We start from the raw sequence: 17,491 nt of genomic DNA on the forward strand, positions 1-17,491 counted from the left end.
ACTCAAATGCAATCACAGGAAAATAATGGTTAACTTGTGCATTCCTCAGGCATCCTCTCACTCTCCAAGACTGAGGTAAAAAGTCCACTGCCCTCACTCCTGGGCATCTCACTATCTCCACAGATATGTCGTGTGGACCAACTGCTTTGTCTTGACATGTGTGAAACTTCCTGATTCACTCATTTTTCTCCATCTGTCCTCTGATGAATTTTCTTCATTCATCAGCTCCTCAAAATACTACTTCCATCTTCTTGAGACAGCTTGTCAGAGCTAATTCTACTTATTAATTACACGTGTGCTTTCGCTGCTGAGACACACAAGTGAATTACACTGCTCTTATATTGCCAGGGTTGTTGACTGATTATTGGAGGGCTGTCCTGACATGTAGGTTGAACACCATTTATGTGCTTAAGTTTCAGCTTGTTCTGTATCAGGCTGGCAACTCATCATTTATGGTATTCCCTTTTCCCCTATGGCCAAATCCATCACTTGTTAGAGATGAGTTCTTGTGGTAGAAACTTTGAAAAAGAGAAGAAGAAGAAACTACAATGAGTCAATATTATTATTTTAGAAACAAAGCACACATAAATTTTGATCAGCTTACGTTTCTGAACACATTCAAATCACGTTTGTTACTTAACCACCTCACCAAAAACTACAGCGGGGTCGCACAGTGGGGCCTGACAGCACTGTGAGCTCTGTCAAGTTAGTTACACTAGAATAAAAGATTATATGATTGTAAGAAAATAAAAGTGTTTTATTTCCAATATGCAGACAAAAAAAATGAAGACTGAAGGTCTAATTAATATTTTTATGCAAAATCGGCTTACATGTAAAAAGGTTTCTGTCGGCTGGCCCCAAAGGCGTGACTTCCGGGCTTGATTGGCAAACTGAGGAGATGTGCATTAAACGGAGGTGGTGATTTATATATATATTTTTTTTTTATTTTCTTAGCGGTGCAGAGCATCTTCTGTATTTTATTACCAATGAAATAGTTATTGTTATAAAGATAAACTAAATTATTTGATAATTTATTTATTCTTAAGGAAACTCTAACAGCAACAGCCACTATATATTATTTTGAAACGCCCAACCGGAACTTATTTAAGCAATTACCTCGTTTGCTAAGAAAACGCTGTTTTTTTAAAGGGAAACCAAGGTTGTTGAGGTCTGTGGTGGGCATAGCAGGTGGAAGGTAGGTGTAAACTAATTTTTGCACTATAGCTGTCCAGTTACCACAGATGTTCTCAGTCTTTAATTTTTTCTTGTTTCGGAGCTTATCGCTGGGGTTAGCGGAAACCGAGATGCGTGCAGGTGTCAAGTCAAACGAACTGGTAAAGTGCGAGCTAACTAGCTAGCTAGGCTGAAGCTAGCGAGGCTAACGGTTGGATTTCCGCGGTTTGCAAAGAAGGCTGCCGTGCTCCGGGATCTTACTGCCTTTGGTTGGCCGGAGTAGACAGTGGAAAAGTTAGTGTTGTTGGCTGTTCGCAAAAAACATACTGTCACGGTTGTATTTTGCCTTTTATAAGTACAGTGGCGAATGTTTGCTGTGAGTGGCTGCGGGCGGTAAGGGGGGCATTTCCTTTACATAGACGGTTCTGTTCAGTATGCTAAAGTCCTTCTCCGTAGAGGCGAGGTAAGAATAATAAAAGGCCAGTCATCCTCTTCATTACAGCATATTTTACGATGTTACATTTATAAATGCTAACTTTTAGTAGTTTTTCATAATTAAAATTACTTGTATGAGTAAGTATGTATGTTGTGAAGCCAATTGGTCTCGTCAAACAAACAGGCAAGTTGTGTTTGGCAAATGCTAAAAGATAGGAAACCTAAATGAGTGATTTGGGATTTTTTTTAATTTATTTTTTTAAGTTGTAGAGTTTTGTAATTGCAAATGGTAGGGTGTAGTCACTGTGGGAAGTTTTATTATTATTGTTGTTGTTGTTGTTGTTGTTGTTACATTACATAGTAGAAAAAGAACAATAATTTTAACACTGCTTCATTTGTGGGTTCAACCCTTCTTTGGGTACAAGAGTTTCTACTCAATCTAATGCCACTGTATAGTCCCTCTGAGCTAAGGGCACACTTGTAACTGTACCCTGTGTAAAGTGATACACATCTGTGTTGGGGCATGCTTTCCTCCACCACACAGCTGACCTTGACCAAGTCTACATTCTCAAAAGGGTACACCTTTCCCAGACAGTTTAACAGCTTCATGTTGCTGCTCATTTCTTTTCTAGAGGTGCAGTCAGTTTTTGCGTCATGTGGGGAACAGATGCCGTTACAAATGGACATTGGTAATGGTGACATAGGGCAGTCTTACGGAAGATATTTAGTGAATGCAGTGAGGTTTTATTGCTGAATGTGTGTTTTGTTTACTGTAAATGGAACAGTCTTGCATGTAAACTTTATTTTGCGCTGAGGTTCATCAAGACTCTAAGAGTCCCTAAAAGAGTTTGATAGGCTGGCCATCCTCCTTTGTTTTGTTTGTTTTGTTTTCTTTTTTTTTTCTTTCTTATCAGCATGCTGGGGACCTTCAAGTTACTATAAGAGTACGCACAGTCACTGCTTATTTTGTCCCTCGTGCCACACAAGCACAGTGTGTATGTGCTTAACAGTTGGCCGCTTGCATTTATGTCTTAAAATGCAACCATTAACAGAGCATGTGAGGGAACTGAGCTTTTTTTTTTTTCTGTGATATGCATGCCAAGGCAAGATTTTTCCAGATGATATAACACTGAAGATGTGTCTGTAAAAAATCTATCTGAATGCTTCATCTGTTTAATAAAATTGTCCTTCTACTCCTCACCTTCTTTAGGGTTGCTGCTGTTTGCAGGAACGTGTGGAGCAGAAGAGCTGTGCCATTCCCCCTTTTGCCCTCTCATGCCCCCCTTTCCCCCGTGTGTCTCCCTGTGTGTTAGTGCCCCCACACCCCACCCACCCCCAACCTGATCCGTTGCTGCTCCAGCCCAAAGTCGCCCTCTCACCCCATGCTTGGGACAAAGGTTGCTCACTGCCAGCCCAATGACTGCCTGGATTGTACTACCTGTCAGCTTGTCTGCCTTCTCCATCACAGGAATATGGATAGTGTGAGTCACAGTGCCTGGGTCTTGTATGCTGTCACATTTAAATGTGTTACATGATGGGTCGATTAATTGAAGGGTTTGTGGGAAAGGACGGAGCAAATGGGCTTTTGTCATTGGGGATTTGTTTCTTTCTTTAAATTATGGTGGGTTTTTTACTCTACAGGTATGCCATGGCTGTGATGAATCACCATGTGTGTCCTGTGGAGAACTGGTATGTGATTTTTCTTCTATGAAGGTGATGAAATGGGCTAAAATATCTAATGGGTTACAAAAATAAACCAGAGCTAACTCCATAGCTATGAGCAGGGAATAAACAGAGCTTTTTGTGTCACTCCTACAGGTCTTACAATGTAACATGCATAGAAGAGCTGCCCCGGCCAGGCTTCCCGAAGTCATGCTGCACCATCCAGGACATCCCCCTCATCAGGTCCCTTTGCTACACTTAATGTCTTTGTTTCAGAGTACAAAAGCTATTTTGTGTTAGCAAAGGCCTCGAAGCATGAATTATCATCTTGTTATGTCATCGTTTTGCATAAATTGCATTTGTTTAATTTGCAAATACGCCACTTACCACAGGCGAGTACAATAGCGCTCTTGTAAAAACTAATCACTCCAAACAAGTTTTTGCAGTCCGTACGTTTAGATGATTTCTCATCTAAGTTTCAGGCCGTGTAAGCCGACATTTGGTGTCATACTTGAATTTATTAGAGAAGCTTCCCTTGGCAGAAGCATACTGTTAAACAGTGTCAGGTAAAATACATGCGTAGTCCTTTTAAAGTAAGTCTCACTATTCAGCAGCCATCTTGTCATCACCTCAGGGAAGTTATTTGGGCATTTATCTTAAAGATCCTATCTAAATGAATGGGGAAGGGGCCATGGCTAGTCTTATAAATAACTGCTTAAGACAGTGTTTCCTCCTTCTCACACCAGATCATTGAACAAATGGATGCAGTTAACAAAAAACAATAAGTACACTTTTCCATGTTTTTAGTATATCGAGTGGTTTGAGAACGGTTTAGTTTTGAATCTCAGTATGTGACACTGCAACAACATGATTAACTCATGTTTTTCAGTTCATTACATTGTTGATTTGCTCTTTAAGGGTAGAGGCAGGACAGCTGCCATCTTTGGCGTTTCAGAAATTAGAATAATTTATGTAATTTTTGTTGTGTGTGTGTGTGTCTTTGTAAATACTGTCTATATCTTGTCTTCACAGTAAATGTGGCTCCTACCCTCCTGAAAGCTGTCTGTTCAGCCTGATAGGCAATGTTGGAGCCTTCATGGGTAAGCCTAACTAAACGCAGTATGCATGCATATCTTTACAGTGTGAATAGATGTCGATGTAGCTTGCAGTGAGTTGGCTGAGTGTGACATGTAGTCTGTAAACAATGGGGAAAATCTGTTCCTCATTATGTTTTATGTTCTATTGTTATGTTAAGTTTTAGCAACACCCAACGACAGGGTTTTAGTGTTTATGTACTAGTGTTAGCCAATGTATCACCAATTGAAGACACCAGGAAGCGACTGTACCCAAGTTTTACTTCCTGTAAAACTACCAGTTGACATTTTAACACTTCCTTTTTTTGTTGTTGTAATGATTACATAATCATTTTAAGCTACTTTCTGTTTCAAGTCTTAATGTTAAACTGAGATAATCATCTGTAAGAACATCAAACTTATTCGACTAGCAAGAATGATACCCTCTGTAATTGATTACCAAAGTATGACTTGGTGTATTTTTTTTATTTTATTTTTTTAGTCTTTAGTGTCTTAAAACATTTAAGAGCATCTTAAATGACACACAGAAGAAAGGTGTGGGGTCATTTCATAAGGAATAAAAGGTGGACTGGTTAAATCTCTAATCTGTCTTTATATTCATTACCAACACTTGAGTGAAAAGCCTGTTGGCTTCTGTTTGTTAAACAAAATTAGGCAGTAGACACCTTTCATCTCAACACTGTCTCCACAGTCCACTCTGTATATTTTATTAATTCTCCACAGTTTCCCACAGGCACAGACGTTAGCCACAAGAGTTATGCAGGGGCTGGAAATAGCCTGTGCTCTCTAATCAATAATGAATACAGCTTTCCTTCCCCCTCTGTCCCTTCCCCTTCATTCACCTTCTGTGGCTTTCCTCCATTCCTTCTCCTCCCCCTCTCTCGTTTTATCACCACTCACTTCTGTCCCAGTTTTCCCACAGCTGCTTGATTGCTTCTCTCCTGCAGCTCTACTTCATTATTCACGTCACCTTTACTTCTCATATGTCTTTCCTTTATATTCCAGCTGTCATGGTTTTATTTTGTTTCCTTGCATTTTTAGTAAATAATGCATTTCTGCAATTCCTCAGTAGACCAGAAGCCGTTTTAGACCCTCCAATTCCTTCCTGTTGGTAGCTTGTGATGTTGGGCTCTGTTTTACTGACTTGCAACCTGGGTTTTTAAGCCTGCTGAGAAAATTGACCCTTATGCAAGCAGAGATGTCAGTATTTGAAAGCCAGCATCCTGTCTAGGGCAGCAGTTACATGAATCACATAGTCTAACCTTTGGAAGAATGCGTGAAGCTACTTCCCAGCTGCCTTTCTCATGATGCAGAACAGCGAGTGTCCAAATCTCAGGCGTTCAAGTTTATTCTAAAAAATTAGGAAAACAAAAGCATACTTTTCATACTAAGACCGCTTCGTTCCAATTTCAAATCAAAAAGATTATAGATTATTAATACTTGTTAAATTTGTTTCCAACAGTTGTGATGGTGTGCTTTTTGCGCTACGCCCAAGTGATCGAACACAGCCACAGATGCTGGGTCAACACCAGCGCTCTGGTGTCTGGCTGCACCAATGCCATTGGTCTTGTCATGGTGGGCAACTTTCAGGTAAGTAAAGAAAGGAATATAATGATTGGCAGATATCATAAACCTGTTTTTATTCACAATAGAAACCCATCTAATGTTTAAAATGAGAAAATGTACCACTTTTAAGAAAAAAACCCATATTTGCTCATTTGAATGTGGCGCACAAAAGCGCCCTCGTGTTTTTCCACGATAGTCTGTAAATATCTGAGAACCGAGGAGAGCAGCTGCTGAACTTGAACAGCAGTATTCTCTCATTCTTGTCTGAAATAGATTTTTCTTCTGTTTCATGATCCGTCGGATGTTTTTTAGTTGAAGGGTCTGTACTGCAAGCAGGCCAGTTCAGCACCTACATTCTTCTGTTCTCATGTAAAAATGGCTGCAGTCGGTGGTTTAACAGTCTCCGCTCAAATTTGCATGGCCTTCTCTTTTAAAATAAACAAAACAAAAGCCATCGCCTGAATGGGAGGATAAGTTTCTCTAAAACCAGTGTACATATCATTCAGTATTGATGGGATCTTTCTGTTTGTACAAGCTGTTTATTTCACAGGCACTGATGTGCCTCAATACAATCTAGATGCAGACTTTTGAACTGAGTGCTGCTGATAAGCTGGATTGTCGTCAGTTTGTCTGACCACAGAGCATTTTTTGTTACCAGGGTCAATTTTATATCATCTTTAGCCAGAGAAGACGGCTATGTGTTTACTCACATGTTGCTGCCATCAAATTTAAAATGACCTTAATTTCTAAAATGATACATTTTCTCAGTTTAAACATTTGATGTTTCAGTGTTGTGAATAAAATGAGCTTATGAGACTTGCAAATCATTGCATTCTATTTTTATTTTCATTTTATAGTGATGCTGATCACAATAAGTGAAGACCTCGTGGATGTCACAGTTCAAACGGCTCTTCTGACATTGTTTCCATCTGACAGGTTGATCATGCCAAATCTCTTCACTATGTGGGAGCGGGTGTGGCCTTTCCAGCAGGGCTGCTGTTTGTGTGCCTGCAGTGTGTGTTGACCTACCGTCTGGCTGTCACGGCCCTCGACTACTGGATGGCTCATTTCCGAGTGGCTCTGGCACTGGGAGCCATGATCTCCCTCGTCTTCAGTATCCTTTCCTTACTGGAGTGAGATTATTATGCAGATAAACGTATGAATGTGGTTTCAGCTCTTATAAGCTTTTTTTCAGTTCCTTTAAAGCCACACTGATGATTTTGTCATTTAAAGGCATGGTGGCTCTGTGCCTTACAGTAAGACCGTCCTGGGTTCAAACTTAGACGAGGCCTTTGTGTGCTCCATGGATGCTCTTGCTCCAGTTGGACCTCGTGGTGACCTGAGCAGGGTGTAACCTGCTTTTCTCGCCACCTCACCTGGGACAGGAACAATCTATGAACTAAATAAGAAAAATAGCCTTTGATGTCAAACTGCCTACCTGCCTACTCATTGGCTGATTGGCAACAGAAATTAGAACCGTTCAGCTCCGTCCTCATCAATCCTCTAAGCTGCACGTGTGCGCACTGCTGGCACGGTCTCTGCGCACAGAAAAAAAAAATCTAACCTGAATTAAAATTAAAACTTTGACACTGCAAAACAGAATTGTTTAGTCAGTAAGTGACCGGCTGCTCCCGTATGGGATTAGAACAGACCTTCCCAAAGTATGGGGGCGCAGAGCCATTGCAGGGGGGGCGCGGTATGAAAAGGAAAAAACAAAACAAAAAAAACCCGCTTGGACACTGCTAGCATAATGGACAGGTTTTTGACGGGGCGCCCACACAAATGCAAATCAGGAGATGAAGCATCGCTGAATATGTTTCCAAACCAACTTCATTCAAAGCCAAAGACTAGAAAATATGGTGAAGCAAATCTGCCCTTTGGCTTCACCTGCACAAGTGCCGCGGTAGGTTTTCCCTTCATTGGGAGCAGCGCTGGGCTCTCCAAATCACGGACAAACAGTATCCCAGTTGTTTATGTTTTTAAACCCATTTTGCACAGAGAGGCATTTTTTGAAAAATGTATTGATAGCAATGTTGAATATTATTACACAGGAAAAAAACAACTACACGAAAAATAATTACACCGTGACGCCTCTGCCTTTGTAAACAGAGGGACATTAACTGCATGTAAGCGTGTAAACCTGCAGATAGAGACAAAATACTGTTAATCTGACTATCTGCCATTCTGCAATTCATCTCATGTAAACAATAACATGGCGCACAGCGCAACGTGAAAAAGGCTCATACCTTTGACGTTGCCTGACCAACTCTGTATTCCTCGTCCACACTAAACGCAAAAAATTTGTTTAAAAAAAAAAATCTGTTTTCGGTGATTCGAAACGCCGTTTACATGTGGACGAAAGGTCCAAACACACAGAAACAGCTGCGTTTGCAAAATACCCGTGTAGGTGCGGACGTAGCGTGAAAGAGTTTATTTTCTTACTACCTGTAATTTATTGCAGATTACTTGTATTTAGTTAATTGTTTACTAAATGTTTGAGATGTGAAATAAACTGCAATGGAGCAAAATATGGGTGTGTGGTTAAAGGATGTGTTTGCACGTGCATGTGCGCGCGCCGGGAGGGGGGGGCGAATATTTTTCTTGTAAAACAAAGGGGGGGCCTGGCAAAAAAAAAAAAATGGGAACGACTGGATTAGAAGATGCCACCTTATCCCATAGTCCAGCCAATAATGTGATTCACATTCGTATACACGCAGCTAATCAACGTGGCTGACAGGCTATGACAGCGTCCTTATGTGCCGACACCGGTGTTTTAGCTAGCAAAGCGGCGTGGCTGATGTGGAGTGAAGCCACGTTAATGACAACGTGCACAACCATTGGAGCAGGACAGACGGAACAATTGACGGAAAAAGTGTGGACTTTATAACAGTTTTTAACTCTGTGTAAAACCAGAGTTATGATAAAAATACATGCAATGTTTGTTTTTCTTCCTGAATACTGTCGTTGTTTATATTTACTGTGGGAAGAAACGGTAAAAACTGCGTTTTATAAGGAAAACGCTCAAAAGCCTGTGAGCAAAAACACCAAAAAAACCCCCACCCTTTCCTATTGGTGGAAAAATGTACCGTGTCGACCAATCAAAAGACGATATAGCAACATAGCATTTAGTTGTTTAGGAAGGGGGGAAGTTTTAGGAGTGACGGCGTGTTTTGAGATGTGAGAGATTTGCGAAGTTTAGGTGTAGTTAGTGTGTAGTTAGTGTGTAGTTAGTGTGTAGTGTAGTCAATAGTTGTGTGTGTCAGAACAATGAGGCGACTGCTGAATGTTACAGGTGTTACAGCAGTGATACATCTCCTGTTGTCAGGCCTGCAGGTATCAGGCCGTTGTTCTCCTTTATCTCATAGTGGACAGAAATTATTTTTTGCAGCGGCACAAATAATTTGTGTGGCATCAGATTTAATGCAGAACAGCTGATTGTTCTGTAAATAGTTAAAAATGTTTATTAAAAAAAAACAACGCCTTGGCTGCATTTTTAGGTAAACGGCTGCAAAAAAATTTGTTTGCATAACTCAGTTACTTTTTTGAAGAAGTAACTATATAATTAATTGCCCATCATTGGTCTTTATATGCTGTATTTTGCAGACAGAGTTACAGGACTCTCTCCCAGACCACAGACTCATACTCATAATACAACTCAAGAGTTTTATTTAAAAAAATTTTAAAAAGTTGTTTTCAAAATTGGAGTTCAAGTTATTTTTACTTCCAATAGTGTTAACATCCTACACAGGTCATGAACAAGATTTTTTTTTTTTTAATTTCATTGTAAGTGGACTAAAGCAGTTAAATAAAGTTGTCTAACATAAGTGTAAATGCTGTAATTTGATTATTTTAATAAACCATGTAACTTTGATTCGATGCTGGCGTGACCACAGTGCACACGTGTGCTATTGCTCACAGTGGTCCAAGGGACGCTCAGGGAGTTTGTGTGTTCACTCAGATACATGAAATATTGGAGGGAACATTGGTCATTATAAGTAAGCCTACTGTGGGTGAAGAAAAAATGAAGACACCAATCATTTAATACTTTAAGTCCATCTGTTTGGTAGAGATTTGAATGTTCTGTCTGCTTCAGTGAGGATAAATGCTCTGTTCTCTCTACAAGAGCCGTTTGTCATCCTTAACTTGTCCTCCAAGGCGGCATCTTCTTCATTCACGAGAGCTTTACCCTGCAGCACGCCGCAGCCATCTGCGAGTGGGTCTTCACGGTGGACATCCTGGTTTTCTACGGGACCTTCACCTATGAGTTTGGCACAGTCACCAGTGAGACCATGATGGCAGGCTTGCAGCAGAGCCACCACGGCTCAGGGGTGATCATGGGTTCCAGGGGCCAGGGCTCAACATTAGGAGGGGCAACCAAAGGCCTCAAGTCCCCTGGGGGAAGCAGCACATCGACACATCTCAACTGTACCCCAGAGAGCACAGCCATGTTGTAGCTGTGCAGCCCAGCCGAAAGGTCTGAAACATCACCGCAGAGGTGCTTCACGGGCTCCCACAGGAAGCCAAGCTGACAGAGGCAGCACGTGGAGGAAGAGGAGGCGTTTGGATATCCTCAACCTGTTTTTGTTTTTAAATCTCCACTGTTGGCGTGACCTGCTGCAGTTGTTTCCTGTAGTGTTGTTGAAAGTTTGGAGCCATGAATGTTCCTCGGAGGCTGTTGATCTGGGCACTTCTGCATTAGGTAGGGTGTTGCCTGACTGGGAGAGAAGTTTTTATTTTTTATTTTACTTTCTCCAAAAGTTGATTCTGTTCATCTGGCCGTAGCAAAGTCCAGATGAACAGAATCAACTTTTGGAGATTTACTTTCCTGGATGATTGAGGATGCATCAAGACGTTTATTTTATTTTATTTTTTACTCTGCATAGCTGATCTCTTGATGGTTTTCTCCTTCTCCCCAGACTCCTACACAAAACCTTGCGTGGCCGACCTGCTTCGGCTTTTTGCTTCTCTGCATGGCACGCTTTTCTTTCTTTCTGTCTTTTTCTTTTAACAGAAGAGCATTTCATGTTTGATTTCTGAGTTTGTGTAGTAGGTAGGAACCACTGAATGTCTGAGAAATGAATAGTTATGTTTTACAGTTTGAGAGCGCACAAGCTTTTTTTTAATCAATCAGGCATAAATTAATTATCGCACCTGCCTTTGGTTTGGTTGCACAGATAATTTGAATGCAGATGGTGAAGGTAGTTTTTAAATAATTTTAAAAAAAACAAACGTGTAAATGTGTATGTTGGGCCTGCGTCCCTCGTGTGACAGCAGCATGGAAATGAATCAATCACCCTTAGCTGATAATCGTCATCTCCTGTATGTCGTTCCATAAATGTGTTGACAGTTTCTTTGAAATGCTAACATTTCATGTCACCCTTTATTTCACCGATGTCCACGCAATAACTGCCATCAGTCATGTGATAATGAGTTTAACGCAAACCCTCTCTTTGCTTCTGACAGATATTTAAAGCCCATTTTATGATAAAACAAGAATCGACTTTGGCGTTTGAGGGTTCTTGTTCGCACATTGATTCCAAGCTGGACCCTTGGAAGCCTTATTTGAGTTCATAGACCAGCGTTTTGTTTCAGTAAGAAGTGATGTGAAGCCCGAGGTAGTGTGATTTATTCACAGGAGAGGTACATATGATACAGGCTGTAGACTGGTGTCAAAGTGCTTTATGTGATGCGTTTTTGTTTTAAATTGTGTTGCCAATTTCTCTTAAGTTGTTATCTTTGTAGTAGCTCAAAACCAGACTACCACACATCACCACTGGTCAAACTGCAGCTGGCTAATGCCGCCTGTTTAGGTTACATTTCTTTATGTTGGAGTGAGTGAGGTGTGTTTCACAGATGCACAGTATTCTGCCCTCTGCATAGTGTTGAGTCATTTTAAACTGTCTGAAACACTGGATGCCAGCAATATTTTTTTTTTTTTTTTTTTAAAAAGGTCACCTACCTCTCTTATTTTTTATTTTTTATTTTTTTTATTTTTTTGTCAGTTGGATGTTACTAGAAGGTGAAAGCTTCTGGTACAGAATACAGTTGTGAAACATTTTCCATCTGGCAGCGTTTGAGGTATTTAATGTGATGGCGAGTGGGCAGTGTGCGACTCTGTCTGCAAGTGTCTGTCCTAAAAAGTGTCAGCATCCTGTGTAACGGCACAGTGGATGCAGTTACACAGGATGCACAATCATGTGTCTGTTTTGTCAATCCTGTTTGTCCTGCAAAACTTGCCAAAAAGACTAAAATCTACTCCAGGTTGAGTTAATTTTTTTGTGTCTTTTCCGTTTTAGCATTACATCTTGTACTTTTTTTTTTCTTTCTTCTCATGTGTTCACCTGTAACCTGTTTCGCCATACTGTTACTGAGTCATGCAGTTTGACTCCCAATGGCAGCTTCTTTGAGTCCTTACATTGGGGTTGGGATTATTCTGTTACAGCATCTATACCATAATGCCATCTTCCACAGGCCAAATATTAAATTAGTGGATTTCATTAGTTTGTTTTTTGTTTTGTTTTTTTTCTTTCTATCCAAATGTGCACTTCAATAAGCAGTCAGATCATTGGGTTGTTTGTGTAGGAACACTGTATTACAAAAAGCCGCCTGAACTGTACGTCTTGAACTTTAGCAACACAGAAAAACTTTACTGGTCCTGTTTTTCTTTTGAATTTGAAGAGTATGTAAATGAATGGTAATCACGGAGTCTGACAAATCCCTGAAATCAAGTCAACACAAATTGTTTTTTTTTTTTTATAAATTCTGTAAATATGTATGATTTTTGTCTATCATTTAGGTATTTTCATTTGACAGAGATTTATATTCAAATATGAAATAAAAATGATAAATTATTAGCACGTGGCTTTCATGGACTATTTTAAACGCACAGATTTCCCTTTGTTTCCTCAACGTTACTTTCAGCTGCTGTGTCTTTGATTTAGAAGATTATATTTCTTCTGTGTGGGATGGCCTTCCTGACACAACCCCGAAGGAATTCAGATCTCCTCCTGGGATCAGACCGGGGCTCTTGTTGGGTGAATGTGTAAACTACAACATTATATAAACGGCAAAATTAGTTCAACTCTACAAATCAGCTTCTATTTTCATTTCACTTTTGGTCTTGGGTGCGTCACACTGTGGCGCACCACAAATGTCAGGTGGAATATTTTTAGGACTCGCCTGTTCTTTAATGCGGCCGTTCACACCAAATGCTGAATGAATTTGTGGCAGTTATTGCTTTTTTTTTTTTTTTTTTTTTGCATTTGGCAAAAGTGCTTGTAACCCAAATTGTGCACAGTTACTGAATATACACAGACACTGTTCCTGGTCAGTTGACTCTCAAATCATTTCTCTCCCTTCTCATTTTTTACATTTTTTTTTTTTTCTTTTTTTTCTAAGGATGAATTTTTCACAAAATGCATCGTGTTGTAACACATTTGGTGTGTAATGGCCTTTATAGAGTGGCTTTGCTTGATTTACAGCTCAAAGCCTTATATATCTCATAATGAGCTTTGATACAGCCAAGACTCATGAGATAATGACACGAGCTTTATTTACCATCTGAAACAAGCAGTTTTAGATTGCCTTTCATCAAGGCAACTGTCTTCTGATTGGCTGCCCCTCGCAAACAGATATTCGGACAGCAGGTGGGTGGGGCTTCTGTCTTCACATAGCTGTGATCGAGATGACTGTAATGAGATCTGTTCTCTTTGTCATACCGAGCCAAGAGTAAAACCAGAACGTCAGTGACGTAGTAGCTCAGCTGGCTCATGATCCATCATAATTCACAGGTTACTGTAATGTATAAAGTGCAGAAAGACAGTGAAGAGTTTTGTCATTGCTTGGATGCACAAACCAATGAAAAGTTAGAGAAGCTTTAAGTCCGTCATATCCACGACACATTCATCTCATGTCACTAAAGTCTGACCGCCAGTCTAAGACTCATTACGTCACTGTGTACTTGCTAATAGTGGAGGGACATATGGACAGCTGATGAACTTCTCAGCACTCCATGAGTTCACTGATCCTTTTGTCTGAGATGGTGTTTAGAGCAGTCTGAGCTTTTGGCTCACAGGAAATACTTGTACATACACCGACCTCACAATTTAAAACTTTAAAACAAAGACCAACATGGCTTCCTAATCATAGCACGCCGTACTTGTTAGATAATAACAGCATCACGCTAACTATGGTTAGTGTTCTATACGTTCTAACGTTTTTAAAAAAGGGCCAGCTACTTATTTGCAAGCATAAATAGAAACAACTTTGGACAGAGCAGCTGACACAAATAGCTTCATAATTGGTTAAAAAAGAAAAGAAAAAGCCTGTTTAAATGTTTCCCAGATTATCACTGTGACGTGGACGCAGTTTGAAGATTGTCATATGATTCAGGAGCATTAAAACCAATTCTGTGCAGATTGTGTTATTAATATTCGCTCCAGATAGGCTACAGGACAGCCAGTGTTTTTTCTAAAATCAAAACATCATGGGACCAGCTGAAGGGGAACTCCACAAATCTTCCCAATTACAGATCAAATTACTCAGCATGAGGAACAGACAGAAAAATCTGCTGAGACCGCAAATGTACAAAAAAGCCCGTTCTCTACTGCGAACATGGAGTTTGAAAGGTGCGGGCATTTATCAGTGAACAATGGGCAACCCAGAATTTGACGTCCGCTAAGCTTGTTGGCGATTCTTTTAAAATTAAGCTTTTGATTAAAACAAACAAACAAAATAAAATCAATTTTTTCAATTTTTATTTTTATGAAGAAGTAAGAACAGCAGCAGACAGATCTTAAAATCATAAATTACAAATCATAACTTCATGGTCGTTGAACAAATACAGACGAACAGATTTTGTCCATTTATAGCCTACAAAGTTGTTTTTTTGTTTGTTTTTTTTAAAGGAAAGGAAAAAGCAGCTGCTGTGTCTGAGAGCGCTCTGCTGGCAACAGGATGTGGAAGTATAATGGTCCTAGCTAGTGAGAAAAAGAGCATTTTAAATGTTTAATGACCTTGTTGCTTCCACTGCATTCACACCACGTCAACAGAGTGGGGAGAACAGGAGCCTGTTTACATTAATCCTCGACAGTCATCCCGATTGCCCGACATTAAGTCATTCCAGATAACCCGATGTGTTTTTTTTACTGTGGTCCATTTTTTCATTATTACAATTTATGTAGGATTTGCTGATATTTTGCCAAATATTTCACACTGTTTCCCCATCATTGAGCGTGAAACTACACTCTGTTTGAAATGGTGTGCGAATGCAGCTTTATGCACTTCTCAAGCTTTCATTAAACTAAAATGTCAACGTGCCACAACCTTGCCCAACAGCACTGCAGCGTCATGTGTACATGGCTCCATGCAGGCCCTCCAGCCGATGCTCGCTCTGTTTCCTTCTCTCCTGCAGATCAGAAAAATAAATAAAAAAACAACAATATAGAGCTAATGCCACGATAAATGTACGGTTAAACGTTAGGACACACTCAAACACACCCACCTTGTCTTTTTTAAACTGCTCGTAGTCTGCATTATCGGTGGGTAATTCAAGTCGGCAGAGCGGACAGGAGTTGGTCTAAAGTTTAAAGACGACAAAGAAGCAAAAAGGATTTGTAAGAGGTCACGCTCGTGTGTTTTCTATTTCAAAGAGAAGCACAAACACGGGAGCGTTACCTTGTCCAACCATGGCAGTATACATCCTGAGTGGAAAAGGTGTTTGCAAGGCATTTCTCGAGCCGTTTGCTGCTCCTCAAACTCCAGCAGACACACAGGACACTTGAGACCTCTGCCTGTGAGAACGAAAAACAAAAAGCCACATCAAAATCTCAGGTGATATGCACGCTTACGTAGATTTTACATAGATCATGGGCTGATCATCAACCTAAATGTCAGGGCAGTTAATTCTCATGGTTCTGTCTACCTGCTTGTTCAGCAGTTATAACGATCACAGTGAGGGTCTGAACGGCAGTTTTGGCAGCCGGAGGAGGAAGCCTCTGGTCCCAGCTTGACATGCCAGCATAGCGTGCATCGATCCAGTCCAAGCCCTGTATCAAATACCTGTAAACACCAACGCAGGCACCAACAGTCAGTCAGAGCACTGCACACATGAGAATAAAGCCTCTCTGTTTGCTAGCCCTCACCTGGCCATCTCAAGGAGAGCATTCTGGCGGTACTGCTCCTCGGGGTCGGTGGGCTCGCAGTTGTGTTCATCAAAGTAGGATGCCATTTCCGCCCAGTACGTCCTGTTCACAACAAAAGAAATCAGGCATGAATGAGACGTGCTGAACGAGAGCTTGGCTCTACAACAGACAGTGAAAGTGAAAAGCTGAGGAATGCGATTGGTGAGTGAGCACCGTGCAGGAAAGTACGAGAAACACAGCTATGCCAATCATACTGCAAAAGCAGATATATGTGCTGCCTTGATGGCAGGGACTGATGTTGTTTTGTAACAGTTTTGTTCTGGATAAACATTCAAAGAGAGTGTGATGGGGATCTGAAAGATAGTCCAGTCATGTTTTACAATACAGGCTTTTCTTGGGAACACAATAGAGGGGGAGGGGGGCAGATAACAACAACAACACGAGCCAGCGCAGATACCATCGACCTGCGCTACTTGCTTTATTTCGTGAAAACAAAAGAGAAAAGCGCTCAACTTTAGCAAATTCTGTTCACGTATTAAGGATATAAATAAAACTTCAAAATATAAAACTGAGACCATCGCAAAAAGCGTTTTCCAGCCGAACTGTGTAAACAGTGAGCCAGCCGCTTCGACGTTAACGACCAACAATGGCTCAAAGGCTCTTCCACATTACAAATAGCCTCCACACGGAACTACCGTAAACACCAACCCTTACACGAGCTTTGTACAATCATAAGATACAAAAAGAATTTGTTGTCTTAAAACTATTCTAAACCTGATAAATTTGGTCGACTCACCTGAAATCTTGCAAAGAAACATTTGTCATCTTTCCGGGTACGAAGATAGCCACGTGACTCCTCGTCCAATCACAGTCGAGGTTTGGTTTTCCTCGTCTTCTGTTTTGTTTGTCTACGTAAGCGTGCAAAATGTCTCACTAGCGCCCACAACCGGTGAAAGACGTTCCCAAACACTGAACTTTCAAAGGGTTTCTGTACGAAAACGAATCATTTATTCATCATTTTTCTTATCTGAAGGTTATGAATAATACGGGCCTTCTGCCTAGACTCTGTAGAATTTCTTAAATAAAAAGGGCTAACTTATCATAGTGAGTAGGGACAGCAGGGTGCTGTGAAGGTTGTGGGTTTGAATCCTCTGTTCCTGCGTGTCTTGATCCCCATTGGTGATTTTATATTTGCTGAAGGCGTAAACGTGAGCATGAATAATCTATGCATTAGCTCTGTGACCTCTCCAGGATGTACTCTGCCTATCACCCAGCTGTGACCCTGAAGTGGATAAGCAGAAGAAGAGGGCTCTTACCTCATCCTGAAAGAGGTGCTCTACAGCTGGACTAATGTCTGATTAAAGTGGACCTATGATGATTTTCCTTATTTTATATTATCCATGTAACTGTGATGAATTA

At 40.6% G+C, this 17,491-nt stretch overlaps 2 protein-coding genes across 4 annotated transcripts; one reads left to right on the top strand and one right to left on the bottom strand.

Moving 5' to 3' along the window:
* Positions 1-1,075: 1,075 nt before the first annotated feature.
* Positions 1,076-12,784, top strand: LOC147316712 (transmembrane protein 150A-like). 3 transcript variants are annotated; one of them, XM_086313267.1, is made up of 8 exons: positions 1,076-1,195; positions 2,819-3,089; positions 3,250-3,297; positions 3,427-3,513; positions 4,303-4,370; positions 5,827-5,954; positions 6,867-7,044; positions 10,086-12,784. In XM_086313267.1, the coding sequence occupies exons 2-8, from the start codon at positions 3,025-3,027 to the stop codon at positions 10,382-10,384; spliced, it is 873 nt and encodes a 290-aa protein (XP_086169393.1). In that variant the 5' UTR covers positions 1,076-1,195; positions 2,819-3,024; the 3' UTR covers positions 10,385-12,784. The 3 variants fall into 3 exon arrangements, with proteins under 3 accessions (XP_086169393.1, XP_086169394.1, XP_086169395.1); XM_086313268.1 differs by lacking the exon at positions 1,076-1,195 and adding an exon at positions 1,275-1,636; XM_086313269.1 differs by lacking the exon at positions 1,076-1,195 and adding an exon at positions 1,275-1,467.
* A 1,885-nt stretch (positions 12,785-14,669) lies between these two features.
* rnf181 (ring finger protein 181) lies at positions 14,670-16,971 on the bottom strand. Its single transcript, XM_086313270.1, has 6 exons — positions 16,869-16,971; positions 16,073-16,174; positions 15,853-15,989; positions 15,606-15,721; positions 15,433-15,507; positions 14,670-15,336 (listed from the first exon to the last, which is right to left on the bottom strand). The coding sequence occupies exons 1-6, from the start codon at positions 16,895-16,897 to the stop codon at positions 15,277-15,279; spliced, it is 519 nt and encodes a 172-aa protein (XP_086169396.1). The 5' UTR covers positions 16,898-16,971; the 3' UTR covers positions 14,670-15,276.
* Positions 16,972-17,491: the final 520 nt, after the last annotated feature.

Source organism: Aulonocara sp. 'chitande type north' Nkhata Bay, linkage group LG12 (genome assembly GCF_057382095.1).
Source record: "Aulonocara sp. 'chitande type north' Nkhata Bay isolate Kocher_YH1m ecotype deep benthic linkage group LG12, A_spYH_male_GT1.1, whole genome shotgun sequence".
In the NCBI taxonomy this organism is placed as follows: Eukaryota; Metazoa; Chordata; class Actinopteri; order Cichliformes; family Cichlidae; genus Aulonocara; species Aulonocara sp. 'chitande type north' Nkhata Bay.